Source organism: Telopea speciosissima, chromosome 1, assembly GCF_018873765.1.
Source record: "Telopea speciosissima isolate NSW1024214 ecotype Mountain lineage chromosome 1, Tspe_v1, whole genome shotgun sequence".
NCBI classification, from domain to species: Eukaryota; Viridiplantae; Streptophyta; class Magnoliopsida; order Proteales; family Proteaceae; genus Telopea; species Telopea speciosissima.
The window spans coordinates 20,197,880-20,211,180 of record NC_057916.1 but is presented as its reverse complement, the minus strand read 5'-3'; the positions used below and the strand labels follow the sequence as shown (position 1 = coordinate 20,211,180).

Here is a 13,301-nt window from a genome sequence, read left to right as displayed (position 1 = left end):
TTCACATGATAGGATAAGAAGGATACTTATCAATAATAATATAGCCAGCTAAATGAGCATTTCACATGCGATGGCATATTTTTGTATAACTAACATTATTTACAATATTAATTGTTCCATGGACCTTAATACATCACTTTCAAGCCATACACAATGAAAGGAAAAAGTAAAAAAGACCATGAGAGCACTACAAGAAGAATCTAAATCTTCAAATTGAACTTTATCTCAACATCACATTGAATTTGGGGCTGTATTGAATTTATCATCTCCATTATGACGGTGCTTCTTTGATTGAAGTCAATCTTTTATATATGAATAATATTGCCCCAATGACATGTGATGAACTGATGATACAACTGTCTATATTCTCAAATGTATTGGTAAAAATCTAATCCTGGATGGTCATTTGAATGATCAATGTGCCAAGGATAATGTACTGTTTGAAAAATTTCTGTATCAGTTGATTTGAATTCATCAAAATATTATCATGTTTCAATTTAAATTTGTTGAGGGAGGATCTGTGCCCAACGGTATTGCTCCATTGCGACCTAGTGGTTGCTGGTTGGACTCAGAAAACAGCCCCTCTGTGAAGCCGCCGGGGGGGGGGGGTTAAGGCTCGTACATTATGACCCTCCCCAGACCCAGCAGTGGCGGAAGCCTTGTGCGGTGGGTGCACCCTTTTTTTTATTTAAACTTCTTGTTGCCTTATTATTTTGGCATCTGCACATCTATTTCTGTTTTATTAATCTACTTTTTTGTGGTGCATCCGTCAAGCCTTAGGGGATATTCTTGTCTGTGTACAATTATTAGCATAGAGAGCTGTGAAGAATAATTGTTGTCAATGCACCTAAGTGTACATTGTGAATGCTATGATCCATATCGGTATTTCTTGTAGATAAATAACTAAAATGCCATTTGGTTTCTTCTTAAAATATTTTTGGATACAGATTTGCAATGCATGAACTAGGCCTTTCATCTCGCAAACCATTCAAGAAATGTGCCAGAGTTGTTGGAGAGGTGAGACATACCTATCAAATTCTTTCACATATTAATGAAGTATTATATTTGTAGCTAAAACATTACAAGTTTGGGAGTTTTGAGTTTTTATTTTTTATTTTTATATAATGAACTTCTGGCGTTGATTGAATTTGTAGTTACATTAGGATGTTTGGATCTATTGGTTAACAGTTATCTAGTTTCTTTTTTCAGGTTCTTGGTAAGTTCCATCCACATGGAGACACTGCTGTTTATGATTCTTTGGTGCGAATGGCACAGGTAATTTTTTCAGCTTTTTCTTTTTGGTCCATGCCTCCATGGGCTATTTAAATAAAAAATTGCATAGAAAATTGGCACGAGGAAGTTAAAACTCGTGGCTATTGATTTGTTTCTGTATATTTCGGTTTGTAGGATGTGTACATTTGTATATTGTTGTCATTGTGCATGAGAAAAAGCACATGACTAATTGACTGAGGCATCCTTTATTTTTTTTTCCCCTCTTTCTGTCAGTGTGCCAAGTTTGTTATGATTTCATCAGTTAATCTGATAACGCTAAAGTATGTCAGGAAATGGTGGATCTAGGGCTTTTGCGCAGATATTTGTCTAGCATATATGGGGTTCACCATCCAGGATTGTTCATGATGAAGAGGGGAACCTTCTATTAGCCAATGCTTTGTGGGGACTTTCATTCAGTTGGAATATTGAAGTAACTCAGGCACTGAGCTGGGGTCTTTGATGGCGGCAAACCAATTATTAGAGTTTATCGCTCTTTCATCTATTGATAATCTGTATATGTTTGTTAGAGTTGATGAGAAAGGTTTAGGTGGGGGGGAGTTTATGGGTGATGAGGATGTTTGTGTTATAGTTATTAGACTGAGAAGCGAAAGCTAGCCAGCAAGAAGTGGGGACACCAACCCATATTCCCCGAGGCTGTTAGTATGTATGACCAGGAATGGCTATCCCAGGAGTTCTTTTATTGTAGGTTGATGGTCATGTTTATATTTGTGAAATTTTTAATTGAAAGCGACTGGCACGCTGAGCTTCCCTGCAGAGTTATAATCAGTCACTACTCATGATCAGGCTTTAAAAGGCCCAAGTATTGCTGAAGGTTTTTGATTGTGCTAATTCTGTGAAGATTTCTGTGGAAGGCTAAGGATTTATGCACATACTTTTGTAATTGCAAGAGAATTTGACAGATGAAGTGCTTAAAATATGTATGGCTAAGAAATACAGGAATACTGGCCTTTAGGGTGGAAATCAAGATTAAAGGGTTGAAAAAAGAATGAGGACAAATCATGTATTCATGTGGATGATTTGATGGATTTTAGGAAAGGAAGAAGATTTACTTTAATGTTTTCATTCTTTGAGTCTCTTGCAATCTCTCCAAAAACTACAGAATATGGCCCTCATTGCAGCATATGAGTATCAAAATCTCCAAATTCAATGAACTAGCCTAAAAGCATTTTTTACAATGATCTGTATAGGCCAACAGTTCTGGGAACCCATTTGAAAGAGACTCAAATCCAAAATAACTTGTACTTCGAAGTAAAACTGAAAGGTATTGCTTTGAATTTGACCAAATTTATCCAGGTATAGTACAAAAATTGAACTGAAGGCAGCGAAGAATAGACCAAGCAAACATAAAACTTGCTGGGAAGCAACTCTTAAAACCCTGAAATTGCCAAAAAACTCTTGGCCTCGGAAATTTTATGATTTTGGAGGTCACCAAATCAAGTGTCAATTTGATCTTTCTGCTTGTTGTTCTCCTTGGGAGGGATTGCCCTATGATGTGGCAGCACTTGTGGAAGGATGAGGATTTGAGGGGTAAAAGATGAAGAAAGCAGAAACAAGATGCTTCTAACAGTCTCCGGCACCTTCTATTTGGGATTAGTTTTGTTAGGGTCTGATTATTTTGATATTAGGTTACACCAACATTTAAATTTGTTGAGTATTTAGATGTGATTTAGCTTTAAAAATGGAGCTGTGTTGCTATGGCAGAGTTGTAGTTATTTTATAAAATTGGGTATGGCATTAAATTCTTGGGGGGGAGGGGATTTGTAATCAGAGAAGTTTTATGGGTTACTTGGCTGGATTCAACCTGAGTTTATTTTCAATTGTTTCGATTTTGTTGCAAATTCATTTATATTTTTTAGTAGTAAAATTAGAAAACGTCTAATAGACAAAAAATCCTAGTTGGTCCCAGTCTTATAGGGAGCTGGGCAGTTGATGCAGCACAGCCTATAGTCTGGATTTTTAAAGGCTGAACCTCAAGGCTAGGTGGTGGGAATGGAGTAGAGACCAATAGACTTTTTTTACTTTTAGGAACTAGAAGAAATTAGTGAAATATCGATGGGAAAAACTGTAGGGGACTAGACAATACCCATGAGCTGTAAATTTGAAGAAATTAGAAATACAAGAACATAAAACGGAGAAGAATAATATGAATTGATTGATAAAAGGAAGGAAGATAAAAAAAGATACCTCTCAGCCATAACTTTAACTCATAAGCAGTCAGGATTCAGGAGATGGTGGCTCTCAAAATTTTCATTCAATCTCGCATAGCCAAAGGGCTGGGTACGTATGCTGATATAGAAATCGCAAAAACTGACTCCTCCTGCGACTCAAACTTCGCTTATCCAAATACAACTCAAGCCACTACTTATTTAACCACTAATAGACTGAAAAAAGTGTAACAGGATTCCTAAACTAACTGTGTATTAAAGAATAACTAGAAACTACTACTTTAGAATCCTAATGAAACAAGGACCAAATAACCCATTAGAATCTCAAATCTCCTAATGCTACTTGGAAAAGACTTAAAATTCGTGTGCATTTATAATCCATGTGTAATAGGGGCCTCTAGGCCCTGTGTGCTTTGCATTTTGTATAGTGAAAGTGGTTCCATTTCCTCCCAATTTCAGGTGCCTTTGGTTCCCATGCTTTTTTAAAGAATTTTTTTTTTTGGTCTCAAAGCAGGTGTGCCAGAAACAGCTAGAACAACACCATATGGGTGTACTACATAAGCTAAGAAATTATACATTATTAAAAACCCAGCATTTGTTGAAACAGAATGTAGGAGTTAAATTGCTAGATATGGCCCAATTATAGACATTATTGTTCATCTCACTCTCTTGATAGTGAATCAACTGTAGTATTATTAGATCTGGGTCACCACGGGAATGCGATATTCCAACCCAAACACAACAATTTAGCTCTTTCGATCAGGTTAGAGCAACTCCATGGCTGTCAAGGCTATGATATGACCCATCTACTGATTAGAGGTGAACTTCCCTTCAAATCAGTAAAGGGTGATGACATGATTCTGCTAGAACAAGTCTAATAATTATACCCTTCAACCCAGTTTTGGTAAAATCAGTTACATCATGACAATTGGACAGGAAAATGCGAGGATAGTACCATTCTCGCATAATCATGAAAAACTCCATCGGTACTAGATGGGCCACTAATGGGATCCTAGGCCTTCTAAAGGTTTATGTTAAGATTCCAAAAGAAACCCAGAACTGCAAGGCAATTGAATCCAAATTGAGAGTAAATCCAGCAACTTGGTCAAGGAAGATTCGATCTGGTCCAAGTTCAGGTTGGATGATCCAGAGGTTATGAAGAACGATTCACCAAAATTAGATGTCAATCCAATGGTCAGATTTGGAAATATTAAGAGATAATCAAAATAAAAAGTTGCTGAAAACAGGATATCTGATTTAGAAACTACTGACATTAGCAGCTAAACTGTGGAGTATCGAAAGGGAACCAAGATAAAAAGGATATGGGTGGATTTAGTAACTAGAGAAAGCAAATTAGTAAGTAAGAATGGAAATAGAAACTAGCAGAAAACTAGAAACCAAAGTGAAGTAGTACTGCCGCAGGACTCAAGAGTATGCAATGGACTGCCATCAACATGTGGGATTGATGGGGGTGCTTTGGTGTCTAGTTCACCACTGGATTCTGACCTAAAACTTGAGAACAGAAACTCATCAACAGTTAGAGAACAGATTAATACTAGAGAGACCAAAACAAAAGAGTAAGCAGAATGCACATGAATGAGAAACAGAATCTGACCTTGGGAGAAGAAGAATAGGAAGATAGAGAAAGGAAGAATCATATGGATTAAGCCTCCATGTAGAACTCGATTAGCATCTCACCAGTCCTCTTGGCATCCCACCAAGGCTGCTGTTGCATCACACAATAACATTCTGTATCTCACAGAAGAAACACACATAAGCTCACAAGTTGTTCAAATCGTAGGGATAGTGGGATTCCCTACTCTTTATTATAACTTCAATGTAATATGCAACATATGAAACCCTCCATGGGTGGAAGGAGGAATCCCTTACAACCGGAATTTATCAAGTCTCTAGAACTGCTACAAAATAGAAACTAAGGGCTGGTACTTGTCAGACACTTGTCCAGCCTTCTAGAAGCAATGAAAATAAAAAAGAAATACAATTTAAATAAACCCCATGCATGTAGGAAAAAGGACTAGAGGACGGGCCTTGGTGCAACGGTAAAGGTTACTCCATCGTGACCAAGTGGTCATGGGTGCGAGTCTGGAAACAGCCTCTCTGCGAAAGCAGGGGTAAGGCTGCGTACATTATTACCCTCCCCAGACCCCGCAGTGGTGGGAGCCTCGTGCACTGGGTACGCCCTTTTTTTCGTGTAGGAAAAACTGAAAAAGGACTAAACCCAGGTCTGAACCACAGGTTCAGTTTTGTGACAAAAACTTGTCCAAAACTTAGACCAAGAGTGCTGAACCCTGTGGCTCTTCAGATCTGGATATTGGGCTGGTTCTTCTTCCTGCGGAGGTACTTTTGAGAGAACCTTGGATCTGTGTCACCCACAGTTATGCATACTATTCCTGTTAAATTTTTTCCCTTGCCAAGTTCTCATTAAGGATGTTAGGTGGGGAGCAACCCAATAATGCAAGGATAGTACCTCTCCCTCATAATCGTGAAAAAACCCATCAGTACCAGCTGGCCCATGGTTATCCAACCTGTTCCTGTTAAAAATTTTCACCTGGCAAGTTTACCGTAAGGATGTTTGGTGCAATGTTCAAGGTTCTGCCAAATTTTGTGAAGTATTTTTGTTTGCAAGATGTCAAAACGGAAATCCATGTGATATGTAAAAAGTTCATAAGTTTTTGGTCGAAATTTCGTTGTTTCGGCAAAATTTCGATGATATGTGTGGTTCCGGAATGAAACAATACAAACCTTTAATATAAAATGTATAGCTTTGAATGAAATGGGTTGAAATTTCAACCCATTTCGTTGGTTTCGATTCTAAGGTTTGTGGAAACTTGTTTTTTTCTTGATTTTTGGCCAAATCACTCCCATATAAGCATGGCACAAGTTGTTGGGAAGTAGTGGAACACAACGAAAGCGAAAATATGCTGCATTTGTGAAAGTTTTGTGCAAGATTCAAATTGTGTGGAATAAGCCATATTAGAGAATGCATACAGTAGCATACAACATATACTACCAGCCTAGGGTCCGAAGTCAAACTAGCATTTTGGTGTGTTTTTTAACAATCTAAGGGTTTCACTATGTTTAGAGGGCCTAAAATAGGATTTCCTTGAAGTTTCGGGACCTAGTTTGGCCATTTGGGCCTCAAAACCGTCCACCGAAACGCTCCTGGTTTCAACCACAATTTCACAGTTTTGCGAAATATTTTAGTTTCGAGCCTGATCAAAATCATGCTCGAAACGGAAACCTGGAAACTTGGTTTGGTGGAGAGGCAACCCAATAATGCACGTACTTGAGGGATTATCAATTGGTCAAATGGAATTATTTGGTGCTATTCGTGTGATTAGTTAATTTCTAGTTTGCCATTTGGAGCCCTTGACTTTGTATTTGACAAAGTTTTGTAGCTTGTGCAATGCTGTCATTCAGCCTTATAACGTGGTTTTTGTTTACTCTCTTTTGGTGTTTCCTGCTTTAATATGCTAATAGTATTTTCCTTTTCTATTGTGGTAGTATTTAGTCTATGCTATGCCTTGAGAGGCGCAAACATGTATTGACTTGCCACCACTAACCTTTCTCTGGCCTTGATTTGTTTGTGATTCCATTTTTCTAGTCTACCATGCAATGACAACAGACTGCAATTTATTAGCAAGTATTCTGCTTTTCATGAAGCACAGAGCATAATGGGATTGATGGTAAATTGGTTTATCATCATTTCTTTTCTGAGATTTATTTCCTTCAGTGTTTCTTTGCCTGAACTTGCTGGCTTCTTTAAGTCAATTCTTTATACCATTATTGAGATGATGCAGTCAAGACTGACTGCATCACGAGATATCCACTTTTTGAGGGGACTCATGTTGGTTTGCTCCACCATGTGAATTTGAAGCAGGGGTTAGGGCTTCTTAAGTCTTCTAAAATTCTTGTATTTATCATATTGTGGTGGACGTTTAATTATTTTGGTGATATAATTCTGTAAATGCTTTAAATTTTGATTTACTTATGCTCCCTGTCCCTGGAGATGACATCTGTTGGAATTGTTGCTTTTTTTTGGTTATCTTTTTGCTGATGCTCTAATGCATGAAGTTCTACTCCTCCATCCAGCTACTGATTGATGATCCATTTTCATGTTTTCTTTTGTATTGCTGCATTAATCCATCTTTATTTTATTTTTCTGATTGCCACAGATGCAGCCCCTCCTTTCTGCTTCTTCGTTTTTTTTTCAGAAACTTACTAGTAGTGTTCTCTTCCAGGATTTCTCCATGCGTTGCCCTCTTGTTCGAGGGCATGGGAATTTTGGGTCAATTGATTCAGATCCTCCTGCTGCCATGCGTTACACAGAGTGTAGATTGGAAGTAAGTTTGAGTTGATTTTTATTTCTTCCTCTTTTTGATTGTTTGAATAGGTTATCAAGAGAGCTTTTGTATCTGTCTGTTAACAAAACTTCCTTTATTGGTGGCTATTTCTGCCATGTGGAGGGGTTATTTGGTTATTCTGACTGTTGGATGAGAGGTTATCCTCTGGATAAGCCACATATTAAATCTAGTGGCTCATTTGGACTGTATGGTGGTTTGGACAACATGCTAGCAAAGTTTGATGGCCAAGCAAGCTTCCATGTGGCAGATATAGCTGCCAGTTCAGGAATTGTTTCCTTTACTGCAAGTGAAAGAAAGTGGCTCCCATATTATTATTTCTTTTTCTATGCACTCATTCATTCCTCATGGTAGTTAGCTAAAAATATTTGATTTTGCTATCCCTAGAAGGAAAAATAGCTCAATATCTATGGAATCTCTATGTTGTTGATGGGTCAACTTATGCCACCATATTTTGAACTCGATTTTATCATGCTGTCTCTGAACTTGAATTAAATTCTTACCTTCTTAGCCTCCACCCTGTATCCAAGTTGTAGTTCTAATTTTTACTGGTAAGATCTTTAATGGTGCTGTGGTCCATGGTACTGAGTGTATTGCTCTTTTTTTTGTTCTTAATTATTGTATTAGTATATACTCTGATGTGACCTTTGCTGATTTGTCCCCATTCTATTTCAGAAAGTTTGGTTATGATGCTCAAGTTTGAGTCTTCTTCCTTTCCTTGACTTTGTTCTGAGTTTTTAAAGAGGACAACTCTCTTTGTTACACTTACAGGCGCTCACAGAAGCAATGCTGTTGGCAGATTTAGATCAAGATACGGTTTGTTTTCACTTTCTTACATCAACTAGTTATATATTTCACATGCTCCATATTGTCCATGTATTTTTGTGCACCACTGAAGGATTATTTGGTTTCAGGTTGACTTTGTTCCGAATTTTGATAATTCACAAAAGGAACCATCACTTCTGCCAGCTCGAATCCCAACCTTGTTATTGAATGGTTCTTCTGGGATTGCGGTACTCCTATTAGACGAATTATATTTTATAGTTTGATTTATGGATGGATGTGCATACACTTTGTGATTATCAGTTTCTGGTTATTTATCTTTCATTCCGATGTCTGGTACTTTCAGGTTGGAATGGCGACCAACATCCCTCCTCACAATCTTGGAGAGTTGGTGGATGCGCTCTCTGTGTTGATTCATAATCCTGATGTCACGGTATCAGTGCTTCACCTTTCAAATTGAAGTTATTGCCAAAATTGTGGTAGTGATTTCTTACAAATTATATCACAAATTGATGCGGAAGTGATCTCGATTCGGGTTCACAATGAGCCTACCCGAGTGTACAATAAGCAAAAGTTGATAAATAATGCAAATGCTGTAACTAACTCCAAGTTTATGAAAGGAATGGCAAAACTATAAATAATGGTAATCTTAAAGGCTCTAAGTGATATATAGGGAAAGAGATACATAAGTGAGTAGAAGCGAAGACTATAGTTAAAATTGGAATGAATATATTAGGAGGACAAATAGGAATAATGACCAATGGGGGTGTATTATTGTCACTTGGGGATAATAGGTTGAATGAATTGAAAGAGAGGAAGAAGAGGTTGTCTTCAACCTCAGACACCTACACTAGCCGTGGGAAAATTCCGCTAAGAAGGAAGAATCTCCCTCAGAGTAGAACTGGTCAAGCTGGGCCTTTGGGACACAAATCGCAGCCCCTATTCCTGGTAGTAGCAGTTAACAACAGCCCCCCTAGGTTGCTAAACAAGCACAAAAGTTATTCTGCAACTCAGTCCAGCATACTGAATCGGAACCTGGTTTTGATGTGGCTCTTACAACAGGTAATGCTTTAGGGAATGAGGCTTTAGGGCCTTGGCAGTGTTAAAAAACAAAGTTCATTTGACCCAGGTCACAAGGAGGGAAGGGATTGAGCGACTGAGGTTTGAATGAACTTCAGTGATACCAGTGATGTTAATCACAGAGGAGAATAGGGAAGAAGAACAAGGAGATGAATATATATATATGTATAGAGAGATGAAGAATAGCAGCAACTAGGAAACTTGAAATGGTAAACAACCTCCTAGTATCTAACTCTATCAAAAACTTCATAATTAAAAATCACAAACAATAGCTGAAGGTCCTGAGTTCGACTCCGCCTCCCCCCTTGGGGCCACCCGCCTGAGAGGAAACTCCCTGGTGAACATGGGGGCCCCAGTATCTCCCGGTTCGTGTGTGTTGAGGGGTCGTACATGAGCCCTGGGGGATTTAGTCGGCCAAAGGCCGGATACCTCCTGTAATAAAAAAGAAAATCACGAACAATCTAAAAATATGAATTAATAATCTTAAAATATCCTACTAGACCTAAATCCCAATTCAAGTCTGGTTCTCGGTCCGGATGGCCAGATTGGTCAAGCCGGTTCAGCCATGAATCTGCATCACAAATCTTCTTCAAGGGGCCCAATTGTTAAAATATTTGTATATTTCAAAGTGATTTGCTCTAACATTGGTAGTGAAGTAAGCTCTGTCTGAAAAAGCAAGAAGATTAACCTAGTTACTTTGTATATCTATTCATGTTAACTTACTGTTTAGAGCACTAAATAGTAATTGCCACATCTCTACTTCTTTAAAATGTGTAGTTCATGACAATTTCATTTTTGATGGTATTGATGGGGTCATCATAAATTGTCAGTATCAGGCTTCGTATTGGACCCTTGATAAATTCGAACATGTCATGGAAAGTGGAAACGGTGTAGTCAAATCAAATCATCACTTAAGAAAGAACTATAAGCAATTGTTTTGGACTGATAAAGTACCATTACTAGCTGTGCTAGGCATCCCTTAACTACAAGTGTAAGTTGTTAGGCAATAAATGTTTTACATAAATGGAGTAAGGAGCCAAATCAACTTGCTCACTTGGTAGCTCACTTTCCTCTTTTTTGCTTGTCAGTGATGCTTCTTAGTTTATGACTGGATTCTAATTCTTTTTGGTGCTTAGCCTTATTATGGATCTTTGACTTGTATGATTCTCGTTGTCTCTTTGAAAGCTCCAAGAATTGTTGGAATATATGCCGGGACCTGACTTTCCAACTGGAGGAATAATCATGGGTAACATTGGGTATGCAGACATATTCTGGCATTTAATCTCATGGTTTCATTTTTTCTTACATTTAATTTTTTCCCCTCACTTTCTTACGACTTACGTTGTATGTTCAGGTGCATGGTTCTTCAGTTTATGATTATTTTCTAACGTGAATGCATTTTGTATAGTATCCTAGAAGCATACAGGACTGGACGTGGACGTGTAGTAGTCAGAGGAAAGACTGATGTGGAATTGCTTGATGCAAAGACAAAGCGTGCTGCAATTATTATCAAGGAGGTAATGTTTTCTGTCCTATTTGTTCATGTGTTCTGTAACCTGCTTCTTCTAGAAGAACTTCCTTGTATTTTTCCGCACTGATTTTCTGCTTGTGATGACACAGGTCCCATATCAGACTAATAAATCTGCCCTCGTGGAAAAAATTGCTGAACTTGTGGAAAATAAGGTATTGTGTGAGTAAACAGCGGATGAGGAATATTATTCAACTTCCACCTAGTTTCCATTAGTATTCTTTTAGCATTTGAATACACAAGGATGCAGTCTTGCCTTTGGTGAACTATCCTATTTCTTTCTAGACTCAATGTTGCCTTTGTTTACATATTAAATATTAATAATGGAGTCGAGATGCAGTAGAACACTTGCCTGATTTCTGAAGTGAGGAGTTATGATAAATGAAGGCTGTTAAAAGACTACAAGGATGCTTTGGAGTGAAAATGGTGCATTGTGAATTTTAGGGGGAACCGACTTCAATAATTTCTTTTGGCAATTTCTCCTGTCATTAGCGCTAGCATAAGCGTGCCTTGATTTCCAGTCTTTGCTTGTCCTCCCATTGTGGGGGTATGAAATATCTGATCAACCCCCCGGTTTTCAAGAATATACATTTCATTTAAGTGCCAACTTGGATGAAATGCTTGTTAATTTGTTTCTTTTGTTGAAACAATATTAATGCTACATGTTCTTCATTGATTTATTGTTGTTTATGACAGATATTGATGCGACCATGGGTTCGAAAACCCTACTTCCTGGTTGCTATGGGCCCAATCAATTAACAATAATCCAAGTATGATAATGTAATGGCAGTTCCGTAATTTCACATCTCAATTCAAGGCTCTTTTTGAAGGGAAAGAGAGCTTAGGACCAAGGTTCCAAAACTTGGGTTTTCAGTCTTGTTTTGGCTTGTTTGAAAATGTGCATTTTTTGTCGGTGAATTTCAGTTAGCTGTTTCGGGGGGGGGGTGATATTGATCTTCTATACTTCAGGGAAGCCTTATTTTAGGTTATATGAACATATGTAAACATTTTCATTGCAAGAAAAGTAACACAAAGTGGTAGTTTGGATTTGCACCCTTGGTTGGTAGTATACACTGAACCCTGTTGTATACCTTGCGCATAGTTGCCAAGGCTTCGCCTAGGCGTCCATGCTGTTTCGTAGGGGTCTAGGCGACAGTCACCTTATTGCAAGGTGCCTTGCACTGGTTTTATTGGTATCGAACCTGATACTGGCACTTATTTATGCCAAATATATTTGGTATTTCATTTACTTAAGATATTATTCATAAATAAGCAAATACCCCCTATTTTAATCCAATAAAAATAGCTAAAAAATAAAATTCCAAAAGGATTAAAAGTCAACCCCCTAGTTCAAGAACAAAAACAGGATTTTTGGCGGTAGGTGAAATTTTCAACCTTCTAATGCCGGGGTTTTTCTCAAATCTAAAAATTCTATAAATCTTAATATGGTAAAACATTGCTAAAAACCAAAAGTGCGGTAAAATATTCACGCATTCAAAACAATATTGATAGCATTCACGCATACCAAATAAGGTTTGACCGGAACATAACTTATTCAATATAAATCAGATTTAAGCATTTTGGATTTGTTGGAAAGCTGGTTTTGTGCTCTACCTAATACTAAAAGTGTCATGTAAAGTAAAATCATTTCACTAGTCAAACTTCTTAGAGAACAAGAACATTTCTCTAAATCGAGAGCAACTTGATTACTTATAGATAAGATCATATTTTCTAAGAACAGTATAAACCAAATGTATGTTTGAATGTTTCAAACTTCCAATAAGTTGCGTCTTCAATTCTTCTGTCTTCTAATTCTATGTTGATTTTTGTGACTTGATGTGGCTTAATATTGATTTTTGATGACTTGATGTGGCTTGATGTTGATTTTTTATGACTTGATGTGGCTTAATGTTGATTTTTGATGATATAAGGTATATATTGTAGCTTACTAAAATATTCTAGCATAGTAAATAATGTGGGGAATTTAAAAATAACACTTGGGGGCTCCTTGGTTGCCTAGGCGACGCCTAGGCGGGCGCCTTGTCGCTTAAGCGCTCACCCCTCCACCGC

The 13,301-nt window shown here is 37.7% G+C and overlaps 1 protein-coding gene across 2 annotated transcripts in view; it reads left to right on the top strand.

Annotated features, from left to right (window-relative positions):
* Positions 1–13,301, top strand: part of LOC122662134 (DNA gyrase subunit A, chloroplastic/mitochondrial) — a 71,235-nt gene that overhangs the window by 7,439 nt on the left and 50,495 nt on the right. For both annotated transcript variants that reach the window (XM_043857702.1, XM_043857708.1), the window contains exons 2-10: positions 948–1,017; positions 1,210–1,275; positions 7,721–7,822; positions 8,612–8,656; positions 8,755–8,853; positions 8,970–9,056; positions 10,889–10,959; positions 11,112–11,220; positions 11,324–11,386. In XM_043857702.1, coding sequence (XP_043713637.1) covers positions 948–1,017; positions 1,210–1,275; positions 7,721–7,822; positions 8,612–8,656; positions 8,755–8,853; positions 8,970–9,056; positions 10,889–10,959; positions 11,112–11,220; positions 11,324–11,386 — 712 coding nt within the window. The remainder of the gene's footprint in view (positions 1–947; positions 1,018–1,209; positions 1,276–7,720; positions 7,823–8,611; positions 8,657–8,754; positions 8,854–8,969; positions 9,057–10,888; positions 10,960–11,111; positions 11,221–11,323; positions 11,387–13,301) is intronic.